Genomic DNA, 18021 nt, shown 5'->3' with positions numbered 1-18021 from the left:
TTTTTTTTTTTTTTTTTTTTTTTTTTTTTGAGGCGGAGTCTCGCTCAGTCGCCGGGACTGGAGTGCAGTGGCCAGATCTCAGCTCACTGCAAGCTCCGCCTCCCGGGTTTACGCCATTCTCCTGCCTCAGCCTCCCGAGTAGCTGGGACTACAGGCGCCCGCCACCTCGCCCGGCTATTTTTGTATTTTTAGTAGAGACGGGGTTTCACCGTGTTAGCCAGGATGGTCTCAATCTCCTGACCTCGTGATCTGCCCGTCTCGGCCTCCCAAAGTGCTGGGATTACAGGCTTGAGCCACCGCGCCTGGCTATTCCTTTATATTCTAAAACTATACCATCTAAGGCAGGGGTGTCCAATCTTTTGGCTTCCCTGGGCCACATTGGAAGAAGAAATGTGTTGGGCCATGCATAAGATACACTAATGATAGCTGGAAAAAAAGTGCAAAAAATTCTCATAATGTTTTAAGAAAATGTACAAATTTGTGTTGGGCCACATTCAAAGCTATCCTGGGCCACATGCAGTTGATTTAAGGTGACCAACAGGTGGAATATGATTCCACTGAAACAAAGGAAGTCATAATAAATGTGTTTATATAGAGAGAGACACATACATAAAACACATAGATTTATAAATACACATACATACAGAGATGCGCACAGTTCAGTGACAGCAAGTACATGCTACCAAATCTTTGTTGAAGCACTATAAGGGGATTAGGAAGAAAGTTATGATGAGGAATTTACTTTTTTTTTTTTGAGACAGAGTTTTGCTCTCGTTGCCCAGGCTGGAGTACAATGGCATGATCTCGGCTCACCACAACCTCCGCCTCCTGGGTTCAAATGATTCTCCTGTTTCAGGCTCCCAAGTAGCTGGGATTACAGGCATGCACCACCATGCCAGTCTAATTTTGTGTTTTTAGTAGAGACGGGGTTTTGGTCAGGCTGGTCTTGAACTCCCGACCTCAGGTGATCCACCTGCCTCGGCCTCCCAAAGTGCTGGGATTACAGGCATGAGCCACCGTGCCCGGCCCGGGAATTTACTTTTTTAACCAGTGTGTACTTTATCATTAGAATTCATTTTCCTGTGGGGCCAGGCACAATGGCTCACACCTGTAATCCCAGCACTTTGGGAGGCAGAGGTGGGTGGATTACCTGAGGTCAGGAGTTCGAGACCAGCCTGACCAACGTTGTGAAACCCCTTCTCTACTAAAAATACAAAAATTAGCCAGGCATGCTGGTGTGCACCTGTAATCCCAGCTACTCAGGAAGCTGAGGCATGAGAATCCCTTGAACCCAGGAGGTGGAGGTTATAGTGAGACGAGATCACACCACTGCACTCCAGCCTGGGAAACAGAGTGAGACTCCATCTCAAAAAAACAAAACAAACAAACGAACAAAAAACAGATTTCTTTCCCTTTGGAATCCATGAGTTATTTATGTAATTACAAAAAATGAAAGCAATAAAAATATGTAAGAATTGGATGTGAAAATGCAGAAGGATTCTGTATATTCTGAGATGAGGTGAAGTTATCAAACATGGCACCCAACAACTCAAGACCTTATCAGACAACTCCCTAATGCCAAATCTGCAGTTAATGCCAGTTCAGCCATCTGTTCAGGACAAATGGAAGCTATGCATGCCTTCCATTTTCCTAAGCCACTTAGATTTTATTCCTAAATAAGCTCACAAAGACACAAAAGACTTGAGTGTGTGGCCTTGCTTTCGTCCCCTGAAAAAACTGTGTCCACTGAGTTTGCCTGGTCTATTTCTATAGGAGTCTCTGAGGAACCCTGTTATAAACAGAAGTAAGAAATCTTCTGCCTTTATTAGAAAACTAGTTCAAAACACTGTTCAAAAAACCATATCACCTCCGGGAAGAATGGCAAATTTTTCTTGAGATCTAAGTGCCATGAAATAATGATCTCCTGAGGCACCTGTCTGCTTTTTCCTCACAGTCACTGTATATTATATAACTTAGCATGACTTTCTTGTACTGGCTGTCAGAGACATCAGATGCAAACTGACAGCTAATGTAATGGAAAGGATCTTCTAGTCAGGCATTATGTTCCAACATCAGTCATTTTGTAGGAATCACATAAACACTATATTCCTGATCTTACTTTACCATGATGTTGGAGTTAGATTTAAAGTTTATTTCTCTCTAGATTCTGAAATGATTTCTTACAGGTCTCTACAAATCCACCATGGAATAAAGAAGAGAATAAAATGAGAAAAAGTCACCTGGGCATTGATCATTTTCTTCTGTCGTGGGAAATGGCCAGCACCTGGGATACTCTGTCTTTGTCTCCTCTGGATCTGCCTTTAATTTCTAGTTAGAAACCTCAGTCACCAGTGAAGAGTGTCCACAAAAATCATTATCTAGGTCCTGGAATCTTCCTCTTTCTTCATTCACTTCTTGTCTCTTTCCAGGGCAGCCAGGACCTGTAGACTGAGGAGCAAAACAACTTTCAGGGGTACATTCACCTTAACACACGACCCTGAATATTTGTCTCTTTATTTAGTTCTCTCAAACCAAAGAAACGCAAGACCCTCAATGAACGCCAAATGCCTTTCTTCGGTGAAGTGTGGAAGTAACATGAAGAGGAAAGGGGAGGTCACAAAGGTCACACAGCACTATGCCTAAGCAGTAGGTAATTCTCATATCAGCTTTTTAAATAACGCCATATGGATGGTGAGAAACTGTACATTTTTTCCTTTATACAATGTTACCCTCACACCTCTTTAAAAGTCTTTATATATATTTAAAACTGTTTATATATGGTCCGGCATGATGGCTCACACCTGTAATCCCAGCACTTTGGGAGGTTGAGGTGGGCGGATCACCTGAGGTCAGGAGTTCAAGACCAGCCTGGTCAACATGGCGAAACACTGTCTCTACTAAAAATACAAAAAATTAGCCGGGTGTGGTGGCGGGCACCTGTAATCCCAGCTACTCGGAGACTGAGGCAGGAGAATGGCTTGAACACAGGAGGCAAAGGTTGCAGTGAGCCCAGCCATTGCACTCAAGCCTGGGCGAAAAGAGCAGGACTCCATCTCAAAAAAAAAAAAAAAAAAAAAAAGTGTTTATATACACACTTCAATATGAAGAACAAGAAACACATCAAAAAAAAGGGGGAGACAGAGAGAAGGAATACGAGGTATAAATACAAATTTAGAAAACAATTCAAAAATATAAATACTGGGAAAATAGCCGCCTTTTATATATGAACATACAAAACCTAAAACACCCATAAAAAATATGCAGTACATTTGCAAGAGGAAGGATAAAAATAGGCTCTTATTAATTTGTGCAGCAGTAATAAAAAAAAAAATACTGTTAAATAGAAAGCTTATTCATCTGCACCCTCTCTGCCCCCCAACAAGACTTTCATTTTCTGCAGGTTCAAGAGCATGGGTTGTCGTGGAAAGCCAGAGGATTAGAAAACTCATCGTGCAGGAAGTACTTGGACCTGAAACTTTTTAGGAAATGTTAACGTTCATCAAGTCTGTTTCAGCAGCCAAAGTTTGAGCTCAACACACACACACACACACACACACACACACACACACCCCCCACAGACCCTGCCAGGGCTCCTGTGAAAAGACTTCAGTTTTCACTTGTCTCTACACAAAAGGCCACCACCCCGCCAGATTAATACGAAAACCTGGAGTAGATACACACGTACACTGGCTTCCCTTAATGATTCCTCGCTCACTGAGCCTCAGATTAATCCAGAATGTGAAACAGAAGTCACATTAGTTGAAAAAGCCACCCCACCGATTTTCAATCATGAGCCCCACAGGGGAGTGACCCGCGAGGACCACAATCCCTGACCTCAGGACTCTTGGCCGTAGATCTACTCAGGCCTTTAATCACTGACCACCAGAGCCTCCATGAGGGACCCCCAAAGATATGCCATCACAGACACCCACCAGGGACTCCTACCAGCTCCCCTCCAAAAGAAAACACCCGCCCCCGCCTCCCCCACACCGCCGCGCTACCTACACCGTACAGCGCCACCAACAACGCAGACGCCCTCAGAATGCTCCCTCCCACCGCGTTTCCACGTCCTGACCCACACACTGACCTGACTCTCCCTGGAATCGCTGCGACCTCTTAAAGACTGAACTTACTTCGCTAAACTTCTTCCACTTCTGGGTCCCTCGCCCAGCTCCCTCCCCACTAAACCTCCAGGGAGGGTCACCCGCGTTTCCATGGAGAGCGGAATGCGGCCTTCCGGCTTTTCCTCAGGAGAAGGGTCCGCGCCGGAATCGCCTCGCCGCTCTGGGGGCGGCCATCTTTGAGTACGTGACGTACAGACGGCACAGCAGCCGCGAGACGCGGTGGACAGAAGCCTCTTAAAACTGTCCGATTTCCAGACACCTCAGCCCTGGCAGAAAATGGAGAGATTATGAGAGGCTTGAGTTCACACAGACAGATACGGCATATGGGTAAAGTCCTCTGAACAGACGGGGAACAGAATAAATTGACCTTCTCCTTGCAGGGGATAGTGAACGGCGCAAAATTCTCAAAGGCCGGAACCCATTATTACCACAAAGGCACGGCATCAGTTCTTAACGGTCATGATGGCTGTGACGTCTCAGCTCAATGGAAAATTAAAGTCACCTCTGGGCACCTCAATCACTATTCTAAATGCGAAGCGTTTTAGTAGCCGTATAAAAACTGAATCAAGCGGGATTAGAACAAAAAATAAGCGAGCGGTGCGTTGCAGGTAACCGCGCCGTTAGGCGGGAGCACTGTGGGGGCGGCCATCTTAGGGGAAGTTCGGTGTCCGTACGGCAGAACGAATGCTCTCTGGGAAGCTTGCGGTGGAACTGGCCCTTGGAATTTCCGTCTTTAGAAGAACAAAACCACCTGGCTCCGTTCTTGACTCTGGTAATGAATCGTTTTCTAGAATTATTTAGGTTGTTGGCAGATTAATTTCCTTCACACAGTTTCCTTGCCTCCACCCCTTTAAAGATAGGAATCTTTAAAGCCAACAATAGTATTGTCAAATACCTTTCATATTTGAAACCTCTGACTATTGCATCTCTCCGGTTTCTCCTATTATTAAGTGCTTGGGCAATCCAGAATAACTTCCCAATGCTAAAGGCTGCTGATTAGTAATTACAGTGCAGAGTCCTTTTTGCCATGTAACGTAATATAACCATGGGAATTATTCTGGAGTTGGAGATCTGCCTATGATATGACACTAATGAATATTTTGCAATGAAAAAATACTATTTTTTAAAATTGTCCATATATCTACAGAATTATTACCATAGTTATACCTTGTGACTTTTTTTAGAAGAAAGAAGCAAAGATGAAAATATCAACATTTTCAATTGTGTGTTTTCTTTTTAATAATAAAGCATGTGTTCTAATTTACAAAAACCATAATAAAGCTATTTTCATCATGTCAGTCTTGAGGCTGAACAACAGTTAACATTCTTTTTCCTTTTACCTGTCTGCCTTCTCCCTTCCCCTACACTCTCTATACCCCACACTCCAGGCTCTGTTCCATCATCTTATGCCTATGGCCCCTTCCCCCGTACCCTCTTATTACTTCCATCTGTCACACACACACACACTGTCACTCCTCTAAACACTCTAGTGTTAAAAAATTGCCACTGATTGTTTTTGACAAGTCCCCTATGGGTAGGAGTGTTCACACAGATAAAGCTGAGTCAAGTCAAATAGAGAAATACTATGAGAATATACCTATTCAGCAGGCTGCAACACGTTTAGTAGTGAAAATTCTGTGGGGATGGAGGCTTCTGGGTGTTTCAGAGCCATTTCTGCCATTTTCAGAGCCATTTCTACCTCCTCAAGTGCAGATATTCTGCTAGGGTGCAGATATTCACTGTTACTGTTGTTAAAAGGTGGTTGCTTTTCAAGGCTACCTTGGAGCAGAGGATATGGGGATAGGATTAGGGCAAGGTAAATACCACAAGGTAAAGCTCACTTGTGGCCGGTGTTTTGAACTTAATTGGCCACTCTAGAAAAGGAACTAACTGGCCTCTAGCCAGGGCCTAAAAACTAGATCTAGATAGCACAAAAAAGTTACATTAAACTTCCTCTAGTGTCCAATCTATCAGATTCCGATCCTGAAGGACCAACTCAGTCTCTCTTCTACTTCATCTCCTTTCTCTCATCTTATAAAAGATATTCTTTGGGAAAACTCTGTTTATTTCACATATAACTCAGCTTTAGCTGGGCCTGGTTCTCCGCTCGAAGATCTTGCCTTTACCACATAACTTCCGCAGCCTCGAAATGCTGAAGATTTCCCAGAAATTTGTTCTAATTCCTAGGGGTTTAACCTACCAGTATCTCCTCTGTATTCATCTTGGCCTTCTCCATAAAATTAGATTTTGCCTAACCTAAGTACAGATATAAAGCTCAAATCCCCTCAGATATTTCCAAAAGAATTTACTTTTACAGAAAAACCTCAGTGACACGTGGCCTTTTTTGAAGATACTGTAAGAGTGACAGGGACAGAGATAACAGGGCACTCAAGAGCAAAACACTTCAGAACCTCTCATAATAATTACTTTTTCTCCACATCCCCTCTAGGATGCCTCACCTGTGAGTCTTTTCATATCTTCCTCCTCTACCTATGCAGTGCCCCACCTGCTGGTCTTGTGCTGATCTCTCTCATGGCCCTACCTGCCCCAACAACTTACATTCTTCTCCATTTTAATATAGATCAATTAATTCTTCCAAGAATATACCCTAAACACTTACATTTATTGCGATCTAGAGAGTAGTAAATCCACCTTTTAAAAAGAATAGTTAGGGATTGCTGGGCGCGGTGGCTCACGCTTGTAATCACGAGGTCAGGAGATCGAGACCATTCTAGCTAACATGGTGAAACCCCGTCTCTACTAAAAATACAAAAAAAAAAAAAAAAAATTAGCCGGGTGTGGTGGCCGACGCCTGTAGTCCCAGCTACTCAGGAGGCTGAGGCAGGAGAATGGCATGAATCCGGGAGGGGGAGCTTGCAGTAAGCCGAGATCACGCCACTGCACTCCAGCCTGGGTGTCTAAGCAAGACTCCGTCTCAACCTTTTTTTTTTTTTTTTTTGAGACAGAGTCTCAGTCTGTCGCCCAGGCTGGAGTGCAATGGCGCGATCTCAGCTCACTGCAACCTCCGCCTCCCATGTTCAAGTGATTCTTCCGCCTCAGCCTCCCGAGTAGCTGAGATTATAGGCACCTACCATCATGCCCAACTAATTCTTATATTTTTTGTAGAGACAGGGTTTCACCATGTTGGCTAGGCTGGTCGTGAACTCCTGACCTCAGGTAATCCACTCGCCTCTGCCTCCCAAAATGCTGGGAGTACAGGTGTGAGCCACCATGCCCAGCCTATCTATCTATCAATCTTATTTTGAATCACACCTCTGGTCACTTTCAGGAACTATGGAAGTTTCTGTCACCCAGGCTGGCATGCAGTGGCATGATCTCAGCTCACTGCAACCTCTGCCTCCTGGGTTAAAGAGATTCTCCTGCCTCAGCCTCCCTAGTAGCTGGGATTACAAGCGCGTGCCATCACGCCTGACTAACTTTTGAATATTTTGTAGAGACGGGGTTTCACCATGTTGGCCAGGCTGGTCTTGAACTCCTGACCTCAAGTGATCCATCCCCCCCGCCCCCGCAGCCTCCCTAATGAAGCAATATTTAATTAAGATTTCTATCAATTGGATACTATGCATCAGGATGAAGATAACCTGATTTGTTCACCGTTGCTATCCCCACATAGATGCCACATTAACCAGCTGAAGAAAATCCTGAGACTACAATAGAAAGAAATGTGGCTCCTCCGTAAGTTTCTGTATTGATGTTCCAAGGATAATGAATGTGTAAACAACTGAATGTTGTGCAAAAACATGCAGTTTACTTATTTATGATAAGATGAGGAGAATTTGTATTTCTGATCCAGACAAAGCAGAGCCTGGATACAGTGGAGTCACAGCTCATGACAACAAAGGGGCTGACACTTGGAAAACACACAGAAATGAGGGCAACAGTGTTCATCAGCCACCACCTGGGATTATGAAATCGAGCAATACAAACATGAATGTAGGAGGAGAGGATATGAAAAGACACAAAGGTGCTCACCAGGACAGGATACTCTGGGTGACTCTGGACTCGGAGGATCTGGAGGAAACATTATTCCTGTGAATGTGTTGGACTTACTGCTTGTGCCTGTACAAAATGAAAATCCTGGAGCCACTGGACAAGATTATGAGCACAGAAAATAAAACTTCAGGGAATACAAATAATGCTGCATACAATGGGTCTATAATTTTGTTAAAACCTAGAGTAGAACAGTAACCAAAATCTCTTCTTTGTGATGTTTTTGTCGCTGTATGTGACAACCAGATACATGGGAAAAATTTACTACAATGTACAGGATCTAGCAGATGGGAATGGAGTATCCAATGTATTTTGCAGCGTTTAAGATCCTTCCACCTGGAGTTCATGGGGCTGATCCTTAAGGTCTGGAAGACACTCAAGAGGCAGGTGGTGCCAATTGACATAGTCCTGTCCACTCTTTCTACATAGAAAGTATGTTCACATCCAAAACCACTGAAGAAATGTATCAATCCAAAAGCTGACATTGGGGAACTCCTTTTGAGAGAAGAAACATGGGGTTTCCAATAATCAAGTGCTTGAGACTCACATCTGTGGACCTCAACCTGGATCTTGTGTAAGAAAGAAATAGATAATGGCAAACGAGAGAAGTTGCCTAGGATTTCAACTCTCGTCTGTGATAAGATTATCCTTATTGCCACATCACTGGAATCTTTTCTTTCATTCAGCACATGTTCCTTTAAGGATGGTAACAATCATTCTTATGAGAAAACAGCCTTATTGAAGATTCTTGTCATTAACAGTAACTTTCACTGTGTGCTCCGGTGAGGATAGCCAGGTGCACTTAGAAATGGAAAGAATTACCAGGGTACTTCATCGAAGTCAGCACTAAGGATGAGGTGGTGTTAACCATGGGAGAAGCAATGACAAGTGACAGCAAACAGAAAAAAAGCATCATCTAACATTTTATGAATAAACTGATGAGGTAGTTATAATGGAAAAAAGACATAACCTCAACCGCTACCAACACTATAGAACAAATTACTTCTGAATGAATTGCTGATCTAAATTTTCATGGTAAGTGATACAATTTTTAGAAAAACAATAATAGTATTTTTGTGGTTTTAGAATAACAAAATGTTTCTCAAGTCACACAAAACACATTAATAATATAGGAAAGATGACAAATTAGGCCATAGTAAAATTAAGAGCTGGCACTCCTAAAAGACACACCACACACACACACACACACACACACACACGAGAGGTTTGGAAGAGATGTATGTACCATAAAAAAGCACAGATTCGGCCGGGCGTGGTGGCTCAAGCCTGTAATCCCAGCACTTTGGGAGGCCGAGACGGGCGGATTACGAGGTCAGGAGATCGAGACCATCCTGGCTAATACGGTGAAACCCCGTCTCTACTAAAAAATACAAAAAACTAGCCGGGCGAGGTGGCAGGCGCCTGTAGTCCCAGCTACTTGGGAGGCTGAGGCAGGAGAATGGCGTAAACCCGGGGGGCGGAGCTTGCAGTGAGCTGAGATCCGGCCCCTGCACTCCAGCCTGGGTGACAGAGCGAGACTCCGTCTCAAAAAAAAAAAAGAAAAAAACCCAGATTCACACAATAGAGTAAATTATAGTCAAAACATTCCAATAGAAGCTTCAAAAACATTATTCAATTAATAATTTAGAGAAAATGTTCAATGTCCTTATTAATTGTGAGAATTCAAATAACACTACTACCTAATATCATTGTACACCAACCAGAAATCTATAATAAAAATGGTAGGAAATATCAAGTTTTGGAAAAGATGTGGGTAAATCAGGCACTTCATACCAAGGGGTGTTAAAAATGGCACAAATATTTTGGAAAACTCTTTGGTAGTACCTACATAAGCTGAAGAGATACAAACCTATACAAACCTAGGTCTCAACAATTACACTCTTACAAATATACCCCAAATAAATTTCTATCTATATCGATATCTATATATATACACCACCAAAAGATTAATTCAAGAATGTATATACCAGCACTAGTCATAATACCCCAAACTATAGACCATCCACACGCCCATCAATAGTAAAATGACTCAGTGATATCCACACAACGGAATCCTTTAAGGCAATGCTAATGTATGCCAACAATACCTTCACAAAAATCATATAGAATAAAAACAAAGCAAGTATAAGATAAACTAAAAAAACAGGAAAAGTGATCTAATCTCTTAAATGTTAGAATAGATGTAAACCTATGTCCCAATGCCGCTTCTACAAAAACCCAACCGAACTGTAGCCTTGGACCAGGCATGGTGGCTGACGCCTGTAATCTCAGCACTTTGGGAAGCCAAGGTGGTGGATCATGTGAAGTCAGGAATCGAGGTCAGCCTGGCCAACGTGGTGAAACACCATCTCTACTGAAAATACAAAAATTAGCCAGTGTGGTAGCGTGCATCTATAATCCTGGGTGTTTAGAAGGCTGAGGCAGGAGAATCGCTTGAACTCAGGAGGCAGAGGTTGCAGTGAGCCTAGATCACAGCACTACGCTGCAGCCTAAGAGACAGAATAAGGCTCTGTCTCAAAAAAAAAAAAAAAAGAAAAGAAAAAGTACTTGATGTCAATAATTCACATTAGATGTCACTGAACTCATTTGTACAATTAAATGCAAATTAATTTAGAAGTGATGATGAAGAAATAGGAAAATCTACCTTATCAATATTGACCCCAGCAATGATAGGAAGCCTAAACAGAAATCTATCCCTAGAAGAAAGAGATATATTTATAACAGTCTTTCACAAATAAAAACAACAGCATCAAATGGTTTAAATGGCAGATTCTACCATTTTTTTAAATATCATATAAGCCAATAATTGATGCTTTTTTTCCCCCCAAGAAAAAGAACACTCACTGGCTATGTAATTAATGAAGAAATACAAAATTTAGCGGTCAAAATTGATTCTTTGGGTTTTCAAACAGACATAGTTAGCAAATAAGTAGAAATTGCAGCTCAAGGTGCAGTGGGATGAAGTGGTTACCAGTGCACTATGTACCTACTTTGCAATATGTTTTAAGATACAGTATGGGCCAGGTGAAGTGGCTCGTGACTGTAATCCCAGCACTTTGGGAGGCCAAGACAGGCAGATCACCTGAGAGGCCAGGAGTTCGAGACCAGCCTGGAAAACATGGTGAAACCCCGTCCTTATTAAAAATACAAAAATTAGCCAGGTGTGGTAGTATGTGCCTGTAATCCCAGCTACTTAGGGACTGAGGCAGGAGATTTGCTTGAACCCGGGAGGCAGAGGTTGCAGTGAGCCAAGATCATGCCATTGCACTCCAGCCCGGGCAAAAAGAGCAAAACTCTATCTGAAGAAAAAAAAAAAAATTAGCTGGGCATGGTGATGCATGCCTGTAGTCCTAGGGAGGCTGGGGCGAGAAGATCGCTTGAGCCCAGGAGTTCAAGACCAGCCAGGGCAACATGACAAAACCCTGTCTCTACCAAAAACAAAACAAACAAAAAAAGATACAATATGGTATAAACTTGAGAGCATGGGAAGTAGCAGATAACAGACATACAACTATTTTCCAAATTATCATGCCTCATGTTGTCAGGGCACCTTCTCTTTTATTGGCAGAGGATCTTTATTGATTAAAGGAAAGGATTGCTCTGCAGGATGACCATGTTACATGAATAGCAGACCAGAACATTGAGAGAATGAGATTTTCATTGGAGTAGAATGATAGGTTACCTATCCGCATATATGGTAGACAAAAAATGCATATATGGTAGACAAAAACACGTAAGGAGAATGATAGTCACCTTCTACTTTGAAAAGTAATAGTTGTGGCCAGGCATGGTGGCACATGCCTGTAATACCAGCACTTTGGGAGGCTGAGGCTGGTGGATCACCTGAGGTCAGGAGTTCAAGACCAAACTGACCAACATGGAGAAATTCCCGTCTCTACTAAAAATACAAAATTAGATGGACATGGCACATGCCTGTAATCCCAGCTACTTGGGAGGCAGAGGCATCAGAATCGCTTGAACCCAGGAGATGGAGGTCGCAGTGAGCCCAGATGGCGCCATTGCACTCCAGCCTGGGCAATAAGAGCGAAACTCTGTCACAAAAAAAAAAAAAAAAAAAAAAAGTAATAGTTGTATATCAGATTAATGAAAATTAGTCTTATTCTTGGAAACTAAAAAGACAGCAGTTATTACAGAGGGCATTTTATTCAAAAGAACCAGAAGAGTGTTCATGTGTAGGATTCATATTTGTCTACTGAAATTACATTTTAGTATTGATTTATAATGGATGTATTAATCAGTAAAATGTAATTGCTTGTTTTGTAACCTGGAACAAATCATGTGCCTTACATCAACCAAAGCAAGTTCTGCCTCACTGGGGCACTTCATAATAAATATTAGTAATACATTATGAAGTGCTGAAGGTTGAATGCCACCTATAACAAGTTTTTTCATATTAGATGAATTCAAACAGGATACAATTTTGGGAATATATGCTTATAATTTGCACTTGAGCTATTCTCTCTGAGTAGGTCCCAGGACTTTTTTTTTTTTTTTTTTTTTGGAGACGGAGTCTCGCTCTGTTGTCCAGGCTGGAGTGCAGTGGCCAGATCTCAGCTCACTGCAAGCTCCGCCTCCCGGGTTCACGCCATTCTCCTGCCTCAGCCTCCCGAGTAGCTGGGACTACAGGCGCCCGCTACCTTGCCTGTCTAGGTAAAACAGAAACAATGCAAGACTCTGTCTTAAAAAATAATAATAATAATAAAAAAAAGATTAATGGGCCAGGGTTGTGGCTCATGTCTGTAATCCCAGCACTTTGGGAGGCTGAGGTGGGTGGATCACCATCCTGGTGATCACCATCCTGGTGATCACCATCCTGGCCAACATGGCAAAACCCGCTCTTTACTAAAAATACAAAATTTAGCTGGTGTGGTGGTACATACCTGTAATCTCAACTACACAGGAGGCTGAGGCACGAGAATTGCTTGAACCCGGTAGGCACAGAGGTTACAGTGAACAGAGATCGTGCCACTGCACTCCAGCCCTGGGCCACAGAGTGAGACTTTGTCTCAAAAAAAAAAAAAAGATTAATGTTCGCTCTGAAGAATCAACATACATAATGGAATATCTTGCGGGGCAGGTAAAGTAGAAACTTTATATATTCAACCCAAAACATATTTTGTTAATTTGCACTTGGGCCACTCCATTAGAACAGGATGGAACCCCACCCACGTTTGGATGCTGGGACTAATGATGTCACATAGTGAAGTATCATATTTGTCACATAATGAGACTCTGGAAAGAGCAGAAGACTTCCTAAGCTGGTTCAAAAGTGGCTTGTGAGAGCAGGAAAATGTGTTGTTGACTATGGTTAAGGAGTAGGGCTAGGGTAAAGGTACCCAGGCATGTCTTGAACTTCCAGCATATACCAAAGAAGGGAGCACTCAGGCTTTATTATCGACTTGCCCAAATGGGCAAAATAGAAAAAGTGGTGTGGCTTAAAAGATATCAGTAATAAATCAAAAAGTAGATTCAGAATCTTTAATCCAACGCTGAATGTTTACTCTTGAAACTCCTGACTTCTAGGTTGACAAAGCCTCAATTTCCTCATGCTAAAACCTTATACATGTCCTTTCTTCCAGCATAAATAGGACTCTTTACACAATATAATTGTTGAAAGTGCTTCCAAAATACTGCTTAGACAAATTGTCTACAATATTTTTACACTTGAATTGTGAAAATTAATGTTTATAAGACAATAAAAATTGAGTAAGTTAACAAAAAAGCCATTTTTCAAAAAGCTATAAAAATTTCTACATAAGGTTATCATAATAAGCATGGTACTCTATAATAATTTCTCAACTATAGCAAAGCTCCATTTTATTTATTTACTTATTTATTTAGAGATGTAGTTTCGCTCCTGTCGCCCAGGCTGGAGTGCAGTGGCGTGATCTTGGCTCACTGCAACCTCCACCTCATGGATTCAAGCGATTCTCCCACCTCAGCCTCCTGAGTAGTTGGGATCACAGGCACCTGCCACCACCTCCAGCTAATCTGTATATTTCTAGTAGAGACGGGGTTTTGCCATATTGGCCAAGCTGGTTTCAAACTCCTGACCTCAAGTGATCCACCTGCCTCGGCCTCCCAAAGTGCTGAGATTACAGGTGTGAGCCACTGCTCCCGGCCTATTTATTTATTTTTAAATAGAGGTGGGGTTTCACCATGTTCCCCAGGCTGGTCTCAAACTACTGGGTTCAAGCAATCTTCCCACCGTGGTCTCCCAAAGTGCTGGGATTACAGGTGCGAGCCACTACACCTGCCCAAAACTTACTTTTTAAAATACTTTTTAAAAACAATTGTACACTTTCCTAGAAATCATTTAACCCAATTTATAGATTTACATTTCTTCCCTTGTACTTAAATGAAAAACGTGAAGGCTCCATAAATCAAGGTGGTATTTTTAGATTTGTGTGGCAAAAAATATGTACAGAGAACTGACAGATAAAAAGGATGTGCTCTATCAATATGTAAAGGGTCCCATACATTTTAAGTTCCGTGAAATAATTCGAATGATACAAGATAATGAACTGAAATTGCATAATGTGGAAGCAAGAGCTCTGTTGCTAATGTGCAAGTATATCACCGGGAGTTTTAAAACACAACATGCTAATTATACCTTAAAATATATTTCTCCCAGTCTGGGCAACATGACGAAACCCCATCTCTACAAAAAATACAAAATTAACCAGGCGTGGTGGCGTGGGCCTGCGGTCCTGAAGCAGGAGAATAGGGTCTGGAGGCAGGAAACCTAAGGCTGTTTCATGCTAACTTCCTTGAACTAAGTTGAAGGGAAACCCTTAACTTTCCACACCTAAGTAACAAAAGAACCAGAGACTACTCCCTTTGCAAACCTCTACCTTGTCTGCGAGGCAGGTGGGAAATTAAAAGTACCTCTGATTGATTGCTTTTTGCTTTTACTTTTACAAAGTAAAGACCTTTGTAACTTTACTTCAGCCTCTGATTGGTTGACCGATTGCAGGCCACCATTTTATTTACATGAGACCACCAAGTGGCCAATGGGAAACCTGCAGTAGTCATTTGGACCCAAGAAGATTCTATATCCAGGCCACTGCTCCAGCTTGTTCCCACACTGTGGAGTGTACTTTCATTTTCAGTAAATTCCTGTTTTCGTTCTTTTGATGCTGCATTCTTTCCTTGCTTTGCTGGGTATTTTTTTCAATTCTTTGTTCAAAATGCCAAGAACCTGAACAACTTGCAGTCAAGACCCTCTACTGGTAACATATTTTGGTGAGCTAGCCAGGAGAGAAGGTAGGTTCAAAGTTTGGGATTTCTTTTTCTCCTTTCCCCTTTTACATACAGCGAAGTCTTTTGTCTGGGTCCAACTCAGGACCCTCGGTGGACAGCACCTAAGCACGAAGACAACTCCCAAGTTTCTGGCCAGGGCCATTCTCTGGTGAAACTGAAAGGTTTCCGTGTCGAAGTGCCTGACTGCCACCGCTTGGTTCAGGTGAGAAACCTGAGTCCTATTCCTTTTTTTCTTTTTCTGAGTTTTTTTCCTTTTCTCCTTTTTCAGTCTTTCAGCAGCCGTTTCCTAGTAGCTCCTTGGTAATTGAGGGGAACTGACTGGGGCCACTCTCTGGTGGTCTCTGAAGGCCAAGGAGTGAACAGGGATGGCTGCCCTGCCCAGAAGGGGAAAAGACTCTTTTCTATCCTTTTCAGTAATAGTCCCTAATCCCTATGTGTGACACAGTTGGCAGGAGTAGCTCGTCCAGGGCGAACTCATAGGTTTCAGGTGACTTAAGCTTCTTTTACTTATGCTAAATTCTTCCCTTCCCTCATTCAACTGGCCAAGGACAGAAAACCCACCTAACTATGCAAAAAAGGTTATACAAGTCAGAGGGTCTGGGCATGTCATAGGTGGTCTGTGTGGTGCATGGTGGTGGAGGGAATTCAGGAAAGGGAATTTATTATTGCCTAAGTTGAGAGGGTTAAAGAGTTGCTTTAAGTGGGATAGAAAAACTTGTCAGGTCCTCAGTGGTGGAGAGAACCATTCCAAAGCGGTGCCAGCACCCATCTAAGGTCAGAGATGTCTGACAGACTAAGTTGGAGCGCTAAAGGGGGGATGCTCCCAGGGACCCCACTCTGGGCCCAGAATTTTTCCAGGGGGATGCCCCAGGTAAAATTTGGGTCACCTAATGAGCCCTCCACTTTTCAAAGTCCTCTTCTCTTTTCCAGACCACTATGGGCAACTCTCCACCTATTCCACCTGATTCCACGCTTGGCTATATCCTCAACCGTTGAAATAAATTTGACCCTGACACTCTAAAGACAAAATGTGTAATTTTTTTTTTTTTGCAACATTGTCTGTCCCCATTATGAACTGCCCAGCCTGGAACAATGGGCAGTCACTAGCAGCCTTAATTATGACACCATCCTGCCATTAGACCTATTTTGCAAGAGGCAGGGCAAATGGTCAGAAATCCCATATGCACAGGCTTTTATGACCCTATACCAAAACCTAACAATCTGTGAAACTCCCAGAACCCAACTCCCTCTCCAACCAAAGGAAAGTTCTAAGGTAGAATTAGGTATTACAGATGATATAGATGACCTCCCCCCCCCCCTTTTTTTTTTGTTTTTTGAGATAGAGGTTCACTCTTGTCGCCCAGTCTGGAGTGCAATGGCTTGATCTCAGATCACCGCAACCTCCACCTCCCAGGTTCAAGCAATTCTCCTGCCTCAGCCGCCCAAGTAGCTGGGATTACAGGCACACACCACCATGCCTAGCTAATTTTGCCTTTTTAGTAGAGATGGGGTTTCTCCATGTTGGTCAGGCTTGTCTTGAACTCCCAACCTCAGGTGATCCGCCTGCCTCGGCCTCCCAAGTGCTGGATTACAACCATGAGTCACTGTGCCCAATCAGATGACCCCCTTTTACAAGAGCCACTTGTCTCTAAGGATGAACAGCGACCATCCCTATCATCCCCTTACCAAGTTCTCCTGAGGCTAAAACCCAGGAGCAAACACCGGGGACCCTACTAAGTCCCCCTAACACTCGGAGAGGAACACCATATTCCAGTCTCCCTCCAGCCTTGCTATACCTTAGGTAAGTAGCAGGAGACGAACGGCCAGTCCTATTGCAGGTCCCCTTCTCTATAGCTGATACACAGCAATTAAGGAAAAGCTAGGAAGCTACTCTAAGAATCCTAGGAAATTTGCAGATGGGCTCCAAAAGTTGACCTTATCACTATTGCACTCCAGCCTGAGTGACAGGGCGGTTACATACAAATATGATTTGAGAATCTTGTGTGCAAAACCTTAAAACCAGCTGCAAAACATGTGAAGCAACAAGTGACAGAAGTGAAAAGAATGTACAAATCTAGGTGGAGCACAGATTTTTAGGGTCGTGAAAGTACTCCATATGTTTCCCATATCCCAAAGTAACTCTGTCAAAGGACACTGTGAACACAAGCTCAGTGACTTACGTTGTAAATTTACATTATTCTCCACCATACTCCATGCTGCTTAACTCACCACAGTACAGTGACCTTAATCTTCCAGAAAACATGGATATGAAGGAACCACACCTAATGAAGTAGCCCTCTCATCTGATTTATTCCCAGAGGCCACAATGAAGAATGTGTAGGAAAGGCAAGACTTCATACTTTAGGATGAAGGTCACAAATAGTTAACTAGCCTTTTTAAGAAATGTCAAAGTGAATACAATTATCTTAGATACTGAATTAGCCATGTGCACCCATGTTCTTGCTCCTTTGATGTACATATTACCTGGGTTTTGACAAATTTTGTCTTGTAGTTATTTTACAGTAGGTATCATTCCAGGTTAATCCTGGATGGAGAAGCAGACTTAGTTATCCATAGTATG

General features: G+C 42.7%; 1 protein-coding gene and 1 pseudogene across 3 annotated transcripts in view; both read right to left on the bottom strand.

The window, feature by feature from the left end:
* Positions 1-5133, bottom strand: part of ZNF432 (zinc finger protein 432) — a 14195-nt gene extending 9062 nt beyond the window's left edge. Inside the window, exons 1-2 of one of the 3 annotated variants that reach the window (XM_023182421.2) lie at positions 4088-5133; positions 2241-2448 (exon numbers count right to left, since the gene is read on the bottom strand). In XM_023182421.2, coding sequence (XP_023038189.1) covers positions 2241-2255 — 15 coding nt within the window. In that variant the 5' untranslated portion in view covers positions 2256-2448; positions 4088-5133. The remainder of the gene's footprint in view (positions 1-2240; positions 2449-4087) is intronic. The other 2 variants (XM_023182422.2, XM_023182423.2) reach the window with 2 other exon arrangements.
* Positions 4201-9661, bottom strand: LOC116418580 (annotated as a pseudogene).
* Between the last annotated feature and the right edge of the window lie 8360 nt (positions 9662-18021).

Source organism: Piliocolobus tephrosceles, chromosome 21 (genome assembly GCF_002776525.5).
Source record: "Piliocolobus tephrosceles isolate RC106 chromosome 21, ASM277652v3, whole genome shotgun sequence".
Taxonomy (NCBI): Eukaryota; Metazoa; Chordata; class Mammalia; order Primates; family Cercopithecidae; genus Piliocolobus; species Piliocolobus tephrosceles.
This window is presented reverse-complemented; position numbering and strand designations above follow the sequence as displayed.